This window comes from Myiozetetes cayanensis, unplaced genomic scaffold (genome assembly GCF_022539395.1).
Source record: "Myiozetetes cayanensis isolate MyiCay16 unplaced genomic scaffold, myiCay2020 scf6-25, whole genome shotgun sequence".
Classification (NCBI taxonomy): Eukaryota; Metazoa; Chordata; class Aves; order Passeriformes; family Tyrannidae; genus Myiozetetes; species Myiozetetes cayanensis.
In genome coordinates, this window is record NW_026087853.1 from 5,036,829 (window position 1) to 5,058,404 (window position 21,576).

At 41.2% G+C, this 21,576-nt stretch overlaps 1 protein-coding gene across 4 annotated transcripts in view; it reads right to left on the reverse strand.

The window, feature by feature from the left end:
• The window catches only part of ESR2 (estrogen receptor 2), a 68,868-nt gene that overhangs the window by 5,376 nt on the left and 41,916 nt on the right, over nucleotides 1-21,576 (reverse strand). For all 4 annotated transcript variants that reach the window (XM_050336096.1, XM_050336095.1, XM_050336097.1 and 1 more), the window contains 4 exons: nucleotides 19,139-19,255; nucleotides 9,385-9,684; nucleotides 3,752-3,890; nucleotides 1,091-1,224 (listed from right to left, as the gene is read on the reverse strand). In XM_050336096.1, the coding sequence (XP_050192053.1) occupies nucleotides 1,091-1,224; nucleotides 3,752-3,890; nucleotides 9,385-9,684; nucleotides 19,139-19,255 (690 nt within the window). The remainder of the gene's footprint in view (nucleotides 1-1,090; nucleotides 1,225-3,751; nucleotides 3,891-9,384; nucleotides 9,685-19,138; nucleotides 19,256-21,576) is intronic.

Below are 21,576 nucleotides of genomic sequence, written 5' to 3' on the forward strand. Positions count from 1 at the left end.
CTGACCACCCTTTTGGTGAAGAAATTGTTCCTAATATCCAATCTAAACCTCCCCTGGTGCAGTTTGAGGCCATTTCCTCTCATCCTCATCATCACTGAAATCTCCCATCATCATGAAATCTCATTTCCTATCATCATCATCATCTTCATCATCATTATCATCATCGTGGTTTCCAGCCACTCTGCCCCCAACCTGTAGCACTGAATGAGCTTACTGTGGCAAAAGTGTAGGGTCCAGCACTTGGTCTTGTTGAACCTCACACCACTGGTCTCTGACCACGAATCCAGCCTGTCTGGACCCCTCTGCAGAGCCTTCCTGCCCTGCAGCAGATCAACACCCCCACCCAAACAAGTAGGCAGAGAAGTGGGATAAGTGGGCAGCTGGACTTTAGTACTGGACTAAGATTTATGCAGCAGCTTCTTGCTGAAAGCAGTAGATGTAAATAGTTTAGCTGTTATTCTGTTGTTGGATTACTTTGACAGCATTAACTACAAAATGTTTTGGGGCCAAAAATCGTTTTTACTGCAGACTACCCTAAAATAGCAAGCACGGCACTACTCCTTGCCCTGTGTGAAAGCTTGCAAAACAAAGCAACTGTCCTGAAATTCACCTTGCAGAGCTGTTGAGCACTTTCAATCATTTCTACCAACTAACTACAGTTAAACAGGAATATTTAAGTCAAATTAATCATGACTCAGCTGAGTAACAAGCTTTACTAGAAACAGGAATTAAGGACAGGTTTGTAGAGCTGTACAACAACTTTCCAGAGGAGCAGGATCCAGAGAGAGAGGAGCAAAAGTTCCCACTGAAAAGGACAGACCCACAGCCTGGGCCACAGGCCCCACCTCGTGGGGTCTGTCATGCAGCTCTTACAACAGGACACAGCCCCTAAACCCAACAAATGATACAGCCTGGAAGTTTCTCAAGCAACAATCTTTACAATCTACCAGAGAGCCAAAGTCCTTTTCCATTATCCTCTTTCAACAGTTTTATCTCACGTGGTATTTCAGTGTTTTTGGGGCTGATTTCCCAGACACCCTGAAAATAAAAAGTACAGTTTGGTGAGTATTAAACCCGACCACACACTCACTGGAATTGAGGAGGATCATTGCCTTGACACACAGATACTCCTTGTGCTGCAGCTTCAGCTCTCGGAACCTCGAGGTCATGGCCAGGAGCATGTCAAAGATCTCCAAAATTCCTTCTACGCATTTCCCCTCATCCCTGTGGAAACACATACAAAATGTTACTGGAAAAGCAGAATTAAGGTACTCTGACTCAGGCAGATAAAATTCAAAGCACAAAAGAGGCTGCAAAAGGCCCATCTATCTCATCTTTGGGAGAATTTAAAACGTTCTCTCATGAAATCCAAATTGAAAATTACACTGATATAAAAGGTCAGCACTTATAAGAAACTGATTTTCTCTCCAAAGTGCAAGCAGGATTGATCATATTTCTGTAAGAGGCTTTATCCTCTCAGCCAGTATAAGTCTGGGTAATCAGTTTGAAACCCTGCAGTGAAGGGCACAGTACCACCTTGAATCATTTTCCAGATTTGTTTCACAAGGAGTTATCACAACCAATAACATCGTGGTTTCACCTGATGGAGGCCTCAGGACTTGGTGAAAAAAAATAATAAAAAAAGACACCCCCCCCTTAAATAAGTGCCTTGGAATAATAAGACATTTTTAAAGAATAAAACAATCCTTTGTCCCTATCCCCTAGCACCTTTCTCTTTGAAGTTATTGAAATATAAACAGATTTTTGGGGGAGTTGGTGGTTTTGTAGTTTGTTTGTTTGTTTTTCTACTTTTGCAAGTGTTTACAAAATACAACTTATGGAGACTAGAATTGGTCCCATTTTTTGATCTGAAAAAAAAACCAACAAACCCAAACAAGCCTAAGACATTCTCATGGGTCTAAAATTAAGCAGCAGCACATTTCAAATCACTGAAGTTACTATTCCAGTTTTTGATTATTTTTTTCACGTGTACTCTACTTAAAAAGCAATTAAGCTCTGCAATGCAATATCCAGAAGGAGGCTTCTCATACTATTTGTAACAGGGCTCTTTTTTTTCTGTAATATTATGAGACAGATTTAAGCACAGCAGTGCAGGAGAACTAAAGACATTTACTGTTTCTGCCTGAATATCACCCAGTTTCCTGTGTTCCTCACAGCAAAGGAGAATTTTCAGCTTTGGAGAAGGACAGACAGCTGCCAGATTCCAAACAAGAACACGAGAATCAGAGAAGTCCTTGTCTGCAAGGATTATGTAGGAAATGTGTCTGAAGGCTCTGGGGAGATCTTGGAGCCCTTTGCAGTGGCTCAAGGGGCTCCACAGGACCTGGAGAGGGACTTTGGACAAGGGCATGGAGTGACAGGACAAGGGGGAATGGCTTCACACTGACAGAGAGTGGGTTTAGATTGGATATCAGGAGGAAATTCTTTACTGTGAGGGTGGTGAGGCCCTGGCACAGGTTGCCCAGAGAAGCTGTGGCTGCCCCATCCCTGGAAGTGTTCAAGGCCAGGTTGGATGGGGCCCTGAGCAAGCTGGGATAGTGGAAGGTGGCCCTGCCCAAGGCAGGGGGGTTGGAACGGGATGATCTTTGAAGTCCCTTCCAACCCAAACCATTCTGGGATTCTAAGTTCAGCTAAGATGAAAAGATCAAGCTACAGACCAGTTTCGTATAAGGACGTCTTAAATAAAATTCCAGCACATCCAGGTGCTTGTAAGCTCCCACTCTGCCATGTCTTGAGGAAATGAAGGAACACATCAAATAACATCACTCTATTCAGCACATTTTAGCTTCTGAGAAATTACATGTATCATACATTTTCATCAATTTCTTATCACTGCACTGAACAATGCAGCTTGCCCTTGTACTGAATTTTATACAAGTAAATTACAATTTATTGCCTGTATTTTATAAATTAAATTTATTTCTCTTATTAGCCCATTTTGCCTTCTGTATGTGTGATGATAATCACTAATTGCAAGCCACAGAACTGGTGCAAATCTGAATTTCCCCGGATTGAAAGGGCTAAGAGACATTTTAACACAACCCAGGAGAGTAGATTGTTTCCCTGACTTTTTACCGGTGTGAAGCTCAGGTCAAATTCCTCTAAAGTTCTGTAGAAAACCACCCTTGCTAATCCATAATCAACCCTCTTGGTACCTGATGCTATGGAGAAATAATCTTTAAACTTGAAAAAACCCTTCTTTGTCTTGAAAAAATATTCTCAGTATTCAACAGCAAGCTAGGAGTTTCATATCCCTTTGGGCTAGTAGTGCAATGTTCATTATTATGGATAGCTATGAAGTCTGCAGTAATGGGAGGAAGGAAAACAGGCAGGAAACCCACCTAAAATAATTCAAATATTGCCTGACACTATACCTACTTTTTGATGAGGAATGTAGGGACAAATGGACAAGGATGTATCTAGAGTTTCACCACCTAGAGACACTGAACAAAAGAAACAAAACCAGCAGAAGGTGTGAAAAATGCAGAGAAACTTCACACAGTCACACCACACGAATCCAGGAATTTGCAGGTTCAACAATACTGTTTATGCTCAGCATTCCTTAAACCCCCATAAGGACGTGGAACCTCAGGGCATCATTGTTACAAACACCAGTAAATTAGAGTGTTGGATAAAATGTTAATAGCATCTCCCATACTTAATCCTCTTCCTTTCACCCACCTCCAGACATGCTAATATGAGGTGATCTCAAGAAATTTATTTCTTTTACCTGTCTAATACAAGGTCTGGTGCAAAAATCAGTTTCCCTGGATGGTCAATTGATCTCCACATCAAACCAATCATTAGAACCTCCATCCAGCAGCTCTCCAAGAGCCTCACTTGGTCGTAGAGGCTGAGATCAATGAAGCCTAAAGTGATGAAAACAGCATAAAATAAATCAGCTTGTTTCTTCCTCTGTTTTGATTAAGAAGAATGAGCATATGAGAAGCAAAGAGAACAGTGGGTTGGGAAGAAAGGCAGACAAGGGAGCACTGACACCCGAAGCGCCATCCTGCCATTTCAAATAGGAATAAAAATATTTGTTATTGTCAAACATTCCACAAAACGTTTGGAATAAAGGAGAGTGGTTTTTCAGCACATTTACCCCCACAGAGCTGGTGAAACTCAAGTGACTGCAGAGGACCTGCTTCGTGCTTGGCCACCTTGACTTTCTGGGAGGCACCAGGGAATCCCTTGGGAAACTCACACTTGTCAGAGACTGCTGCAGAAGACTCCTAGGAAAATAACCTGTTCTTTCCCCAGAACACATAAGGTTTGTTGCTTGCAGGGTGTTTTTTATCTCATGGCAGGCATGTTCTTGGGTTTGTTGGGTAACTGTGAAAGAACACACATCTTGGGGCCTCTGTGCTTTCATCCCCATTGTAAATGAAATGTGTTGATCCCATCCCCTTTCTGCTCTGTCCTTCCCCAAAATTTTAGTAAACCAGGAAAAAAAGCAGGCAAGGATAGTCAGTGGAAACAGTCAGTGCCCTCATTGCCTCCATCCATGGAACTGCAGAAGCAAGAACAGAATTGATGCCATTGTGCATAAACCTGATCTGCATCCTGGGCTGCACCAAAATCAGCGTGGCCAGCAATTCAGTGGGGGTGATTGTGCCCCTCTGCTGTGCTGAGTCTCCAGCTCGAGTGCTGTGTCCTGCCCTGGAGTCCCCAGCACAAGAAAGATGTGGGTTTGTTAAAGCAGGTCCAGAGGAAGGCACAAAGATGATCCAAAGGCTGGAGCACCTCTGCTATGGAGACAGGCTGAGAGAGCTAGGGTTGCTCTCTCTTTGGAGAAGGAGAAGGCTCTGGGAAGACCTCACTGTGGCCTTCCAAAACTTATAGGGGGGTTATAAAAATGTGGGAGAGGGATTTTTAAAACAGGCAGATAAGTGATAGGACAAGAGGGAAATGCTTTGAAACTAAAAGAGGAGAGATGCTAGAAAGAAATTCTTGACTGTGAGGGTGGTGAGCCCCTGGCACAGCTTGCCCAGAGAAGTTGTGGCTGCCCCATCCCTGGATGTGTTCAAGGTCAGGTTGGATGGAGCTTTAAACAACTTGCTCTAGTGGAAGATGTCCTTGCCTGTGGGGACAAGACAGTCTTTAAGGTCCCTTCCAACCTGAACCATTCTATTATTCTGTGGTTCTGATACTATGATTTATTTCTCTCCAGAACTTATAGCAAGGCCTTAGATTACACTGCAGCACAGCCAGAAGGGAGAGACAGTCATTACCTTCCCTTTCCCTGCAAAAAACAACAGGGGGAAAAATAATGCCTAGAAGAAAAAAGAAAAAAAAAAAAAAAAAAAAGTGGAGTAAAATTTACACACTCCAAACCAAAAGAGCAGAAGCATAGATTATCAAAACACAAGTGGGAAAGCAGACTGCTCAGTCAAGGAGTAAAACACAGATATGATGAAGTGCCAGTCAGAGGTCAAAACGAAGATCAGGCCACAGTTTCAAAGTTGAGCTCCTTTGTCTCGGTCCCTTAGCAAAAGTGCTCCATTTTCAGATGAGCTGGCACCTACAGCTCTGCATGGAGAGAAATCCTTACAGCCCAGCCATGGGAGACAGGCTTCCTGTAATTCTTCCCAGTCGTCTGAGGTCTTAAAATACACACAGGACTTCTGCATTGCCAAAGAATCTGCTGTCAGTAATTTATACAAGCACTCCTTGTATTTTAACCTTATTAAACTGCCAGGCTGGAAGACAGTCAATGAGAGCCTCAGGCTGACAGTAACTGGGTAATGCTCACTCTCTCTTATCATCACTCAACTTCTGCCTTTTGACATTGGTACAGCCTTGCTTCTGATTTCATGGGAAGGGTAAACAGCAGCCTGTGAGCGGTACCTTCCCTCCTGTCTCCTCCGTCACTGAATTCACTGCAGAATGCACAGACAATAACAGATTAGCTGCCACACACACACTCATCATTTAAAGGTGCTTTTGGAAAAATAACCATGGAAGTGTGAATAGTATAAACTGACAGTGGCAGTTTCCTGGGAAACAACAACAGCTGAGAGACATTTCAGAGTTTATTTAAATAAACATTTACACCGGCGTGTACTGATTTCTCTGGCATAAACAGTGAGTTATCAGGGTTAAAAACTCTCTCAGTGGAATGAGGTGTCAGACCAAGTCCCAGTGTTCAATCTACAGGTAGTTAAAGATCCAGATTTATCACGGATGTCATCTGCTGAACTCACATTATCAGCAGCAGCAGTGGGATTTATGACCATTGAGCACAGCTCTTAGAAGGACTTATACTTTCCCTTTTCCTGACAACTTCATGCTCTAAAGATTGAGGACAGCACAACTTCCACTGCAGTGTCAGAAGTCTCATTTCCTGCAGACTAATTTTTCTGTGGCTGTAGTACTCATCCTTTAAATTGTGTGCTCCATGCCTTATCATTTAATTATAAATTGCTAAGACAGCTGAGAAAAAAAAAACTTGGGCTGGACGTGTAATGACTAGAAAAAGGCACACTGCTCTGGTCAGCAACACACTAGGTTGCATAATCAATCCAAATTTCAATATTGTGACAACATCTTATTGATTTGCAATACAGGTTCAGCGATGAACCACGTTGAACTCTTTTAGACCAGGTCAACAAAGCAAAAGGCAATTACAGAAGGTATGTTCTGCTGCCTGACAACTGAGAATTAAAATACTTGGAATTCAGAAGGCAAAAAAAATCCAAATGTCAGCTTCTATTTTACTGAGCAACAACAAAAATACAATCCATTAGGCTGAAATTACAGACAAAAATACAGCCACAGAGTAAAATCCTTAACAAAAGACTGTCATTAAATACTAAAGATGAAAAAACCACAAAATATAAACATGTATTTCTCCTATTTAGGAAAAATGTTACTATTAATATAAGCATCCATAAGGAGAAATAAAAACATTTTCTTTCACTTTCAGTATGTGTCAAAATAAGATCCAGTAATAACTTGGAGATGAAAATGGGCTTCTAACCCAGGTACACAAAAGAAAATATTCAGCTTTTCAGAAGGTAAAATTACGGCTCACTAGGCCTTTACTCAAGAAGTCCGTATTTTTTCCTAGGCTTTACCTCCAGGAACCAGGCTTGGATTGGCATCAGGCAAGAGTTTCAATGAAATGAAATTCTGTGTCCTAAAATTTAGTCATCGCAGCTTTTTAATAAAAAAACCCACACCAACCTATACTGCAATAAAAGCTCCAACTACCATGTAACATGACAATATTACTTATAATTAGGTGTATATTAAACATCACATCTATGTTTTGGCATTATTCTAAAATGCTGTTTATTTCTGTTCTGTGTAACATGAGTGATCAGAAAAAACACGCACACGTGATAAAGTGTCAGCATTCACAGGAACTGTTTTGAAGGGGTTTGATTGCTTCAGTGGATTTTCTTCACACAGTTCTCCTACTGCCAAGAAAAAGTTATTATTTCTGACATATGTTGAAAATAAACTAAAAGTGATTGTGTCAAAATTGGGGTCGGTTTGGAAATTGATTTTGAAAAAAATAATAAAACAATTAACTGTCTGAGGTTTGGGGCTTGTGGTTGTCTTTTTGGGGTTTTTTAAAGAGGTAACAGAGATAAAAGATAAAAGCTATTAACTATCAAAAAATGGAAAAGGTTGGGGCTTTTTCTCATTGAAATATTGCTTAAAATGAGGTCATTTTCTAACACTGGTTTTCCTTCATAATTCACTTGCTAACAGATAAACATAACTATGTGGAGTCCACTGAAATGGTACCTTTTAATCAAGTTTTTGTGATCAGACAAGAAATTATAACAATGGAAACCATTTAACCCCTTATGACTACTTACTTCAGAGTTATTTTCAAAGTTTCTTAAACCACTACAAATAAGGATAAAGGCTTCGGGTTTAAAACATCCCACACTAACAGCAAAAGCCACTGTCACCTTGCAAATGTCCAGCGTGGCTTGAGATGCTCGTGGGGTGCAAACAACTCCTCCCAGCAGCTCAGCAGCTGACCTGGGATTTGCACACCCTAAAACCATCACACTCTCCAGCACAGTGGCTGAGCCTGGACATTAATCTGCTCCAGCAGCTGGATCTGGTTGCACCATCAGCCACTCCACTGAGACCTGACATAGGATACGCTTCTCTTACTCTGAATTCTTACTTTAAGGATTATATGAAATATTCTCCTCCAAGTTTGTTTCTTGCACTGTGCACACACTTTGCTTCTAGAGGGAAGGATCACTGTCATGTTTTCCCAAGTGTGTATTCCAGCAGCAGCAGCTCTTTGCAGTGCACACAAAGGCCAGGGCAGAGCTCACACAAGGACATTCCGAGCACCTCTGGCATCAAATCCAAGAGAGGAGCCATGGTGTGCTGGCTCCTCAGTCCTGATGGTCATGGGGTCAGGAGTATCAGTCACACTGCAGGATACATTAGCCATGCAAGGTAAGCACAGCTGTGGGGATCACTCTGTCTGAAGCTCAGGATCAAGCCCCACACTGCTACACCTCCACCGATTATTCCATGTTTTCAGCTCACTGTTATTGTCTGGTCACCTCAGGTCTCGTTAAAGGGCCACAGGCTGTGGTTTAGTCTATGCCAGCCACCAAGTTTTTCTGCACAGCTTAACCAGCTATCATCTCTGCATGGTGGCTGCTTTTATTCTGGCTTTTATTCTTTATTCTGACTCTTTTAATCATGGGTACTTCAGGGAGAAGGAACTGAAAATGCTCACCACTTGTGGTTTGTAAGAAGATAAATGGTGCACTGCCAATGTGGACACATTCGAGACATTCCAGGCACTAACACATATTGTTGTACTTCAGTGCATGTTCTTTGTGTTGCCAACAACCAAAAGCATCTTATCGATTTTTGTTTTGAAGGAGTGCACACGATAATTCTGAGATCAACACTATGCTCCACTGATGCTTTTGTGTAGCAGCTCTGACAAATGAAGTGATTGCAAACACCCAGAACTTGGACACGTTTCAGGTTTCATCAGCTGTATTAGGAGCTTTCTATCAGGATTCAAGGAAAGAATTTGGTGTTAAATGAACCTTCTAAATCAGCTTTGTCAGGTATTTTATAGCTAATGAGGTAGAAATCACCTACAACACCAGCTATGCTTTTTAGCAAAATGAGCTACTCTGTGACTAACAACAGACGATAGAAAATTATGGGCTAGGTTGTTGTGTAAATCAAAAGACATCCGGGCCAATTACTGAGACCCATAAATTGTGCGTTATTTTAAAGGATAAAAAGATTGACTTTCACACCACGCACTTAACTGTGCTGTTCTTTCAGAGCAGAGAACGACACACTGACGGTAAAAGCACCGACTAAAACAAACGAGGACAAGACTGAAGCTCTTACCAGGAATTTTTTTGGCCCAGCCAATCATGTGAACCAGCTCTTTGTCTGCCAGTTTTGTCAGGGACATCATCATGGAGGCCTCGGTGAAGGGTTTGCTGGGGCGGCTCACCAGCACGTTGGGAGGCTCCGCTTCCAGCAGCGTCAGGACGAACTGCTCGGGGCTGACCGTGCTGAGCAGGATCTCCTTCACCCGGGTGGCCGCCTCGTTGTACTTCTTTGCTTTGCCCACGCAGTGCACCCGATCCTCGGAATTCCGATGGCTGCGCAGGATCCGGTACCCGCAGCGCTCCCTCCGGGAGCCTGGCACGGGAGAGAGGCACACGTTGGCACTCACAGGTAATTGCGTAAATTATGTAAATCCAAATATTTGTAGGGAAGGGGGGAAAACCCTTTAATATTGGGTGTTCTAATACTGAACATTGAGTTTTTAGGACATTCAGCACTGACTTAACTTTGTTCCCACTGACTTCAACTGAGGGTTTTTAATTTATTCTGCTTAACAGAAACGAAGTTGAAAAAAAGGTTTATTTTTGAACTTCAGTTAAATCACTTTAGAAGTCCAATGGAAAACTCCTGACAACATCAAAAAGATATAAATCAGGTCTTTAAAGGCAAATAAAGATAGCTGATTGTAAATTCTGTTTTAGATGTAAACTGGGGGAATAAAAAGACTTTTGGAAGTCTGGACCATTTTACAGATTAAATACCCCAGAAAAAGCACAGCTGTGCCTCAGTGTTAGCTGGGTGTTCAGCCAGGGACTTACAAGTTGCAACCCATTTTCTCCCAGCGTCCCGTTAAGCCAGTAGGAGTTTCTCCAAAGGGAATTCAGATATCTACAACCAGGAGCAAACACCCTCTTTGGAGTTCCAGAACGCTGTTTCTGTTGCAAAGAACAGTCCTTTAAATTCCTATATTTAATTTATGGTTCATTCTGACAGCAACAAACATTCTCCAATTCCCTGTCAGTGTTATTGGTGGCATAGCTGCCAAGGAAAGAGTCTAAAAAGCTTCTCCAAACACATCATATGGGGATTTGCTAAATTATTCAGCTATCTGAATTCATTCATCCCTTCAGCTATTCTTTAACAAGGATCATGTTCACTCATTTACAACTATTCTTTGCCAGTAACTGATATGCAAGATTGTATCATATTAAAGGTCAGGATATTTAAAAACATGATGTTACTGAAGGGATCCTTAAACTGGAATCCTCCAACACTTCGCAATTCTAATATCACAGCTAAATTGTCCTCTAAATCTTTTAGAAGTTAATTTTTTATGCTGTTCATCAGCAGTTTTACTGACATATGATTCTCCCAGGTTCAGTTTTCATAGATATGAAAATGCCTGTGCTAACATAAATCTATTTCAGACCAACATTTATTATTGCATACGTAGAGACCATGGAGTCTTAAAGCACAATAAGCTGTATCATAGAGATTCAATCCCACAACAAATTTGACAGACACATCCTTTCTGCTACTGCTACTATCTTGACATTACTATTATTATTTATGTCTTTCTGATGTGTAGCCTAAAGACTTCTTGCCCTGGTCATGGACTGGTTCTTCTTCATTAGGATATGGGATTAAAGGCTTCTTAAAATGCTTGAAGACAAGGAAGCAGAAGAGCAATGGAAATGGAAGAACCGCAAGAACCTAAACAGAGACAACAAGCACCCTGACCAGGTTACTCAGGTCTATCAAAGGAGAATGATCAGCCTGCAGTCTGGCCATGACACACGGCATGGAAGTCAACACAAAAGGTTCTTCAGTTCACCTGGAGGGACCAGGCATTCCAAGAAAACCTGCTAGAAAGTCAAGAGGATCTGGGTGGCAGCTACTGGTAGGGTGATACCTTTGAACCAGTTGCCAGAGACCTCTCTCTGTGTGTGTATGTGTGTGTGTGTGCATGCACACAAGGGAGACTGTGCACAAGGTACCTGGAAGAACAGAGGATCCACGGATCAGCTTCTGGATAACATGGAATGACTGTCTAAAACCATACACTTGTGTTTCTGTGACTGCCTTTGGGGAAGAAGGGTTGAGTATCAGCGACAGGGGTGAGGCTGCAGACCCACAGCCATCAGCTGGGGAGAGATGGGGATTCACACATCAACTGTTTGACAGACTGAGTGCCTAAACCCAGCCACTGGAAGGATCCATAACATTTAAATACACATATTTTCCTCTGCTGTGTTCACATGACTGCTGTATTTTCTGTCTGTTATGGTCTACATGGTTGGCTGTGGATGCAGATATTGTGGGTGTATTTGCCTGATAACAATACTCACTCAGACTTTATATTGGACCTGGGGCCATGGCACTGTGGCAGCTTCCCTTGTCAAGCTACTGGTGTCAGCTATTCTTATAATTCTTCATCCCTGCCCATCAGAGTTATGTAGACCATGACTTGTCCAATCAGGCAGTGCAGTTCTGGTCCTGGGTTTCAGTTAGCAAAGAGGTCCAAACATAAGCCAAATTAAAAATAAGGGCAGTGGGGACACCAAAAAAATAAATTTGAGATATTGTTGACAAGGCTTTGCTAAATAAAATGTTGGGTGAATACAGTCAGTGGAGGTTCCTGATGAGATGGTTTTTCAGATTATAGTCATGTCATGTCTTCAGCAGCTGTCAAACAGCATTTGAGTCAATCTGTGAGAGAGGTGAGATGCTAAGGCCACTCAGGTACAACCTAAAGGTACTGAAAATACTGGACAAGGACCAACAGAGTGTGCCAGGACTTTCGCCATGTGGAACTTTCAACTTCATGTGGCTACCACCCTCACTTGCTGCTTGTTCAGTAAACCATGTCAGATGTAAAAGAAAACAGGATGACCATTAAAGTTCTCAACATTGGAGAACACACTTTACCCAGGAATCCAAGAGACCGGATAAGACAAATAGGAAAAGCTGGTTCAAGGAGCAGACCCTCAGGTATGGAGGTATGCAAGTGGAACAGGACAATTAGAACTGGAAGTATATTTCAGCTGGAAGTCCAGTTTAAAGCCTGTCCCATTGGGAGCATGAATGATTTTGCATCCTTGAGAGGGATATGGGTCCGTTGAAATGGGGTGAATGCAGACAGGATATTTGAACAAATAATGGTAGAACAAAGCCTAATAACAACTACCTAGAAGTAGCCAGAGCAGCTGAACAGCAGTTAAGGAAAGATAATAAACCAGCAGAGACAATTGGAGCTTGAGACATTATCTTATGGTAGATTCATGAAATGACACTTGATGATGATACCCAAAAAGAGGTTATCTGCAGAACGACAGAAGTCACAGAGCAATTTCTTCAACCATCTCTCTGTGCAAATCTTTTTCTTCCTGGAAGAGTCACAGGCCAGCGAGGCATAGACTAATTTCTACAAAGACACCTGGATGATGTAGTGAACTCTGTGCTAAGCCTCATTTTTGGACTAATGCACCAAGGTCAAGAGGAAAATCTTGAAGTGATTTGTCAGCTTCCAAAAAACATTAGAATGGCACAGTGGGCTGCAGACTGTTCTGAAGTAATGTAATGCACAGAAATTATGTATTTTCCATCAGGGAAGACAAAGAGGAAAGGTCAACAGTGAGCTAAGCAACTGGAATGAAAGAACAGCTGGAGACAGATGAGGAAATGCCCAGATATCAGGCTGCTCTGCCTAGGGAGACCCATGGCTCTGATTTCCATAGTAATCTGCATGGGAGAGGCTGCAACCAAGAGGAAATATGGCACATTGTTGGCACTATTTAGAAATCTGAAATACATTGAACATGGGCATCTTGAAGGACAGAATAAGAAAAACAACAGAGGGACTAAAAGCCATCGACAGGGCAGAGAAGAAATTTCCTTGGGCTATGAAAAAATACGAAGTGCTGTGTGACATGTATGGTTTTTGTTCTGCAGTACCTGGTGGAGCTGGTGAAACCCCCCAAAAGAAGATGCAAGAGTATCAGTCTATTGATTAAACACATGGAAAGTTGTTCAGTTAGGGACTGTAACTAAAGTGATAACTGGTTGAAGAGAGAACTGGAGAAGAGAGCAGATGCCTGATGACACAATAAGGGAGAAATTCCAGCAGTTTGGACACACCCACCCGAAGCAAGAAGAGGTCAAGAAAGCACTTCCAACCAGCTCATTGACCCTAGATGAGTTCCTGGCACTGAAGTGAACCAAGTGGGCTCTTCTGGGACTCCACAGCTTCTGATCAGCTCTGCTATGCTGTCATCCACACTTCTCTGTGTGAATATCAGGCCTTTGGTGCCATAATTTGAGTTATCCTTTCCAATTCAGTGTTGTGAAGATCTTTAAATAACATTTTGTAGCCTATCCAAAATGTAAACGCACAGGTAAATGACCAGGTACTGTAACGAAGATGAAAGAAAACAATTACATTTGAAAAAAAATAAATTAAAAAGTAAGTCCAGCATCCTGTTCTAATTGACAGTATTGTACAATTTCCATCTGCACAGCTGCACTTCATGCTCCATATGAAGACAATTCAGTCAGTTTATGATATTGAGACATTTAAAGGTCTCAGTACTTGTGGAGGGTTCTTAGTGGGAACCAGCAATCATCTTCAAGTTATTCAACTAAATCAAGTTTCATATACTACCAGTACTTATTATAAAAATAGTGCTCCATGTAAAACATAAAACCATCTTCTATTATCACAAACTTTACCAGTGCAGAAAGCCAACCTAGGTGTGTTATGACATTTCTGCATAAAAAACTTGGTACTAAAGAAAATATAATTACTGATAAAAAAAAAAAGGGGGGGAGGGGAACCCAATCAAAGCAGATTCTGATTTATTGTTTGCATTTTTTAATCAACATATATTTCCAAAGCAGATGAAGGCTGATACATTGAACAGTGTTCATAAAACACAGCTCACTTATTTCCACTTTAATTTTTTTTTCTGCTTGCATTTAAAGGAAAGGAAAACAACATTTAAGCTTACTAGTCAACCTACACAGCAGAGAACAGTCTTTTCAATTAATACAGTGCATTTCAACAGTATAAAGGAACTTCCTTGCTTTCTATTCAAATCCAAAGTTTAGGCAAGACTGAGAAATTTTATCTATACATCTACTAGTGTCCAATAGACAAAAGTGAATAGAAAACTATATATTATAAAGAATTATCAACCAGGTTAGTGTTTGGTCTTAACTAGACACAGAGATGTGGATCAATGTGTGTAAAGGCAAAGCAAAATTCAGCTTCCCATACCAGGGACTATCTCTGATTTTACCACCAACTCCCTAGTAGTACTTAATAGCTGATATTCATTCCAACCAAGGTAATTCAGGCAGTTACAGAAGTGCAAAATGATCAAATCCCTCATTCTTCCTACTGCACTCTCCTTATTTAGAGCTATTTTGTGCAAGAAAATAGCTGTATTCAGCTGAGAATGCTGGACCAAGGTCAAGACCTCGAGCTACAGCACCACAGACCACGCTAATAAATGATCAAAAGAACATAAGAAATCAGGTACATTGGAAAAAAGTCATTAAAATGAGACTGTTGTTCACTTACCAATGAACAAGCCACAACATGTATCACTGGCAATCAAACACACTATTTTTCAAGCACCTCCTGCTTTACAAATTCTCTGAAAATCACAAAAGCCGTCTGATACAGTGGGCAGCCACATGGCATGTTGCTCTTCATATTGATTTTGGCCCCTGGCAATTGCTTATGTAACTAACCAGTTCAGTAGCAACTGCAGATTCTACCATTATACGTTATAATCAGGTTTTGTAAGTGTTTGAGCTCAAAACTGGCTCCAGTGCACATTAGTAAATCATTATCTCTCCAGTCACCTTTGAAAGCAAATGCAAATGTTCTGGCGAGTGCCTGTGCCAGAGCGGAGCTGCTGACAAAGAAGCTGCTGGCTGCCGTGTGCACATGAGAACATGAGCTGAAATCACAGTCATTTCTGTAATAGCTAAAACGCAATTAATATACCTGATGTCCGGACAACGCCAGGAAACATTTTTTCCACCGCTTATTTTCTGTGTGGAAAGCACCTTACAGTATTTCAGCTGCACGCAGCAGCCACGCGCGGGACAAAGAGCCAAATCCTGAGCTGCACCAGCCCCCAGGGAAATCTGTTTTTCTTTCTGCAGACTTGCCGGTATTCAAGGACAGCATCTCTCCAGCACTCCTGAGTGTGGCCCCTCCGCCTCCCCACTTGGGGCGGGGTGGGGTCTGAGAGGAGCCTTATCTTGGGACCATTTTCAACACGCGAGAGCAGAGACATGGGGAAAAAAAGATACAGGGGTGGGGGAGAGGAGGGAAATAAAAGGTAAGCTTAGGTCAAGAGGGGAACTGAAAACTCCTTATGGAAGAAGGTCTATTTGAGACTCAGGAAGCAAAAAAGCAAAGGAGAGCACAGTTCCTCTAAGAGTGGCCATAGCAAAGTGATGAAGCAAATCCCCTCTCCTTCACTGCCTTTGTGCATTTCAGCTCCCCAGGCAAAGACCAGGAAGTTCCAGGAGAAGATCAGTTTTATCCTGATCTGTTTTATTCAAGTTTGCTGGGCAGAGTTTACTGCAGTATTTCTGTTCTCTTTGTTCCTGGTGACAGTGCAATTTTTCATAATTATTTTTTCCTACCATTGTTAGCAGTCCTAGTGCCAAAATTTAGCAGTAGCTTTCTTGTTTGGAACAGCAGGGAACATGGACTTCCTGCAGAGAGATTTGCAGGTGCAGCGTCTAAGACCCTCATCGTGCTTTTGGCAGTGATGGTGTATTTTGTAAGAAAATCCATTATCACCTCAATGCAAGGCCCTCCCACGCTGGCCTCTGCCGAAATACCTGCGGCTTGTTGGGTTGACTTCTCAACATTTATGAAGGTGACAACATTCAAGAGAATTTCAGACCTGGAAACTCGAAAAACTCCAAACTTTTCTCCTGCCTCCTACTGTACTAAAGATGGCATGTACTGCCTAATCACATTTAGACACAGAAAGTTACGTTAAGTACACACACATACCTAAGTATGTATTTTTTCCTCAAGGTGTCTATCGATAATATGCAAAATGAGGATCTAAAGATTTGATACAAACGGCGAGGAGTTTTTATGAAGAGCTTTCTTAAACTGTTAAGTGGTAATTGAGCTCCTTTTATCACTTCTGCTGGACAACAAGTCTCCACCGAGCAAAAATGCACTTACAGACCGTTCTATCCTATCCAGGGCTTTAGCAGATGTGAACCGAGGCATTCACTAAGTGATCTGGGGAAGGAGCAGAGATGGGGAAAAGCGTTCATTAAAAAAAAGAAAGCATACTCTTTTGTGGTTTTCTGCGGTTAAAAAGTGGTATTAAAGCACGGCTCTAACAAGAAAACCTTTGTAAGATAATCGCTCTGGTCTGCAGGAAATGGCATTTACAATCCAGGCAATCTTAAAATCTGTCTGGTTTAAATGTCTGTCACCATGTGTCCATACATCAGCATTACTCACAGGTGCCCCTTAACTCATCAGGCAATCCAGACAATTCTGAGTAATTTCTATGGGGTTTTTTCTCAAATTAAATTGTTCAGACTCTCAAATGAAATTTTCTTAAGAGTCTCAAATTTCAGTGCCATTATTTAAAAATCTTTTTTTAAAAAAATACAATTCCTTTTATTTTCCTGTTTAGTTTCAATCTGCCATTCTTTATCTGACACACTCATTAATGTCCCTTAAATATTCATTATTGTAGGAAACCATGTTTGTGAATATGTGGCAAGATTAAAAGGAACACAGGCAACATGAGTGCAATCTATAACTTATTACTTGTAGTACCATAGTACCTATGAGGTCTGATCACAAACAGGACTTTCTGGACAAGTAGAATAAAAGGATTAATTTAAGGCAAGCACTGTGGAGGGTCCACCTTATGACATCATTCTTGGATCAATCTTTACAAAACCTCCATTGGAAAACTCTGAGTAAAATTCCCAGTCATAAAAATGAACAAAGGACAGTGGCATCATTCAGAAAGTTAAGGTTTTGAGGGGAGTCTTATTTGCAAGCTTTGTTTTATGGAGGTAAGACCATTTTAATGAAAAATGCCAGTGAAGTTGAGATGCATCATCACTGCAGGAGAAGACAGGAGCTTCACACAGAAAGAACCATCTGACTTGAGCAAGAGAAACTAAATGTACTTCAGGAGTACAAAAAGAATACAAGGAGCAATTGAAATTGCAGTTCTACGCTGGGAGTTATCAGCTAGAAATGAACAGGGAGGCTGCAATCTTAACAGACCATGGTGTGATTAAGAACTGCCAGCATGATGTCACCGTGAAAAAGGCAAAGGGGATCCTGGGCTGTGCACAGAGAAAAGTTCCTGCAGAAACAGAAATGTATTAATGCTACTGCAGGGAGAAGAGTTCACAGGAATACTGTCCATGATTCTGGTCATCCAAGTGCAAATTGGGTTATCTCCACCAGGAGACTGAGGGACAAGCTACTCTGAAGACTTCCAGATTCTGTCTACTTCCTTATTTTGCAAGAAGGTTATGTGGGGATATGATGTAGTCCCTAAATACAATCAGGTCATTAGCAATAAAAAGAAGAGGAGCCTCTAAGTTAAAAGACAATACTGCCACAAGAACAAAAGGGCAATCATTGTCCAGCTATAAATGTAGGCTGGAATTCTGAAGAATGTTCCTAATGAAAGGAATTATATTCTTCCAGAAGCCTTCAGATCAAAGCAGTGGGAGGACGAAAACAGTGCCTAGCCTTGAAATAGGTGTATCTACATTAAATGGGATTAAATGAGATGCATTCATGAAGGGCCAAGCACAGTGACCTTCTCCTTTCCACTCCATTGTTCCTACGTGATGTTTTCCCAGCCTGTTTCTATCATGTACATTGGGGAACCTGTAAGAAACAGCAAACCTTCACCGTGAACATACACTAGATATTGAAACATCTTTCCAATTATTTTCTTCTTAAAAATAACCTTTAAAATATCATCCATAAATGTACAACTACATTGAGGTCACGTCACTCTAAATACAAGAAAGGAATAACAGAAAAGGCTGGATAATTGTGAGTGGTGCAGTGATAAAAATTGGTTGTTGACTATTTCTGCCCCAGCAAAAAGCCTGGCAACCAGAGAGCTGGTTCTTCACATGATGGGTGGTCAAGCTGCTGAGGGATGTTGTAGATGCTAAGAATTCATGGGATTAAATAGAGGGACAGTGGAAAAGTTGCCATGTCCCCAGCTGAGAGCTGTCAGCAGTGCTTTCACATAGGTGTGCTCTCATTCTTACACTCCTCGCAAGGCACCCACTCTTGCCACTGTAGGAGGCAGAAAACTGAGTTAATTAACTACTGCTTTGATGTGACACCACTGTTCCTGCAGTACCTTCAACAGCAGAGCACAGCACAGGCTGTTTTACCCCATATTAGCAGGGATTTCAGTTTGGCTTGAGGCTCAGGGAGCAGCAGGTCTTGGGTTCCCATTCTGCAGAACACAGCAGGAAAGCAGCCTGCCTTCCCGAGCTCTGCAGAGGTTATATGGTTTTCACATGCTTAACCTGTACCTTGCCCCTTCCCCCGGGTTTTCTTCTGAAAAGTCTTCTCCTGCTCTAAAATCAGTGCATTCCTTCCTATAAATCCAGCTTAAGCCTTACCTTAATGCCCTGTTGTGCCTTTTCAGTATTTCAAGAAAACAAAGCGGGAAAAAAAGCATGTACAGAATTGGCCGAAGGGAAGGGAAAAAAAGAGCCAGCAAACCCCAAGGAAATAACAGAGACATGCAAAACTCACCGCATTTCATCATCCCCACTTCGTAGCATTTCCGTAGCCGGCACGCCTGGCAGCTTTTGCGCCTGTTTTTATCTATTGTGCATTGATTGGTGGCTGGGCAGATGTAATCGTTGTGTCCTGCAGCAGAACAAGAAGAGAAAGTTCAACATTTCCAACCATCTCTCTTCCTCATTTCCCGAATGTTCCTGCTCTTAAGCATCTCAACTTTTTTTATAAGCATATATCTAAGCTCCATTAATTTAACTGATGAAAAAATGCATATTTATCCTATATTAAAAACATCCATTTGTGGTCTCAAGATTAAGTAGAAAACATAGCCCAACTTTATAGTGATGACTGATAGATAATCAAGCACCTTCTAAAACTAACTCATTTTTGAAAATGGAATATACACTCTTGTGGAAATTTGCTCCCAACCTGCAACTTCTTACTGTGTGTTGGGACTTTACAGATGGTAGATACTAAATTTTAGGGGTTTTTTCCTCAGCAGAGTTGAAAAGAGCGCTGCAGACAGCTTCAGTCCTGTAGAGATTTAAGTAAACTACAGCTCTATTTACTGAACTCTGAAGTGGTGAGTTCCAGGAATGAAGAAGCCTTTGAAGGATTGACCCTGGACCAAAGTTAATTGAAAAAAAAAAAAAAAGAAAAAAAAAAAAAGGCAAAAGAAAGAAAAAAAGCCCAAGAGAGAAAGACTGGTATGAAATAATGCATACTGTAAGCACAAAGAAAAGCACAAGTAGAAGGTATAACTTTTAGATATTCTGGAAAAGTGTTTCTCTTATTTTATTCTCTCCCTCTCTCCCATCTCACCTCATTCCTACCCAAACCCCTTTACGTTGTTGTATTTCATTAATCAATAATCTGGTCCAAAGGTTTATTACTGTAAACTGGACTTGGGTATGCTCCTGCTGTAAATACAGTCGAATCATTCACTGTCAAATAGTGGAACTATCTCTTGCAACAATTACCAAAGGGTTCAAAAATTATTCAGTCATTTACATTTCTCAATGTCTTTTCTCCCAGGTTGTTTTCTAAGTTGTTTTTTTTTTTTTTTTTCAAACTGTAATAATAGATCAAGCAAAAATACAACTACTACAGTGGTTTTTTTTTTTTTTCATTTGATGTGAGTCCAGGAGTTCAGGTCCCCAAGAGTAATTATTTAACTGAACCATTGTGACTATTTCCTTGCAAAATTAAAATTATTTTAACCTTGAATTTTTGAACTGACAATTTTAGAAAGAAGCGATCAGGTTACAGTTTGTCCCATTTCCTACTGGCAGATATGACTGAAAAACAAATTACTGTTTATCTCTCTTCACACAACATGGGGGGGAAAGGAGGAGGAAGCTCGCTGTTGCACTGTAACCCAAGCACAGAGGAATATAAAGTGATTTAAAACTCTCATGGCCTTGGGATAATTTAGCTTGCAGGCAGATGTTCAGCAATGGGGGACAAACAGACTACACTACAAACCTGGACAAGAGGAGGAGACCACACACAGTTGCTCAGTCATCCCATCTAATTTTAGTTAGACATTAGCCCAACACTTTGGTCTATGGTAGGCCCAGAAGTTCTTTATTTTAATATGGAATATCCTGCCTAACAACAGTTTTAGCTGAGTGCTTGGTAGTGTTTTATGCCAAGAACTGACTTTCTTGTATTTGAATTACAAACACCATTTCCTGACAGGGTACACTGAGGTCTACAAAGGACCACAGTGGGTAACTTGTTGATGGCCCAAGCACATGTGAGCAACACAGAGCAGGCAAATCATTTACTTGACAGAAAACACTTTGAGATCAAATTCAGTCTCTGTTTGTGACAAACTGGAGACAAAGTTCTCTTCAATTATTTTAGAAGTCTAAAGCACTTGCACCAGCTTACAGAACTTGCACAATAAATTGAAAAGGCAAAACAAGTTTTGAATTAAATTTGATTCTCGTGGTGACACCAATTCTGCCTTATTGAGCCAAAAGAAAATATCTGAAGATTGCTGAAGGCTTTGCAGGCAGAAGAAGGGCAACATTGGGAACCAAAAAAATGATGGGATTCTCTGTGTTTATATCCACATGCAGTATCCAATGTCAGTACAATTAATTTTCCACCCAGAGGCCCCAGACGAGGCCAAAGAACATGATAAATAGACCAAGATTAAGGAAACACAGTGCTCCAAAGCTCCAATACAGTGCCTAAGTGACTTCCATTGGCTGTGATAGCAAACATGGAGCCCTGCATTCACACTGCAGCCACTCAGCAATTTGAACTAAATACCAAATATTTAAGAACTTAAACAGGGAAGTGGAAGTCTTCGATAGAGAGATCTGTCAGAATAAGAGATATTGCAACCTAGGCTCTGGGGGGTGGAGGCCTGAGTATTAACAATAATCAGGTTTGTGCCTAATATGTGCTACATGTATTTTTATATCCTACATAGTGTA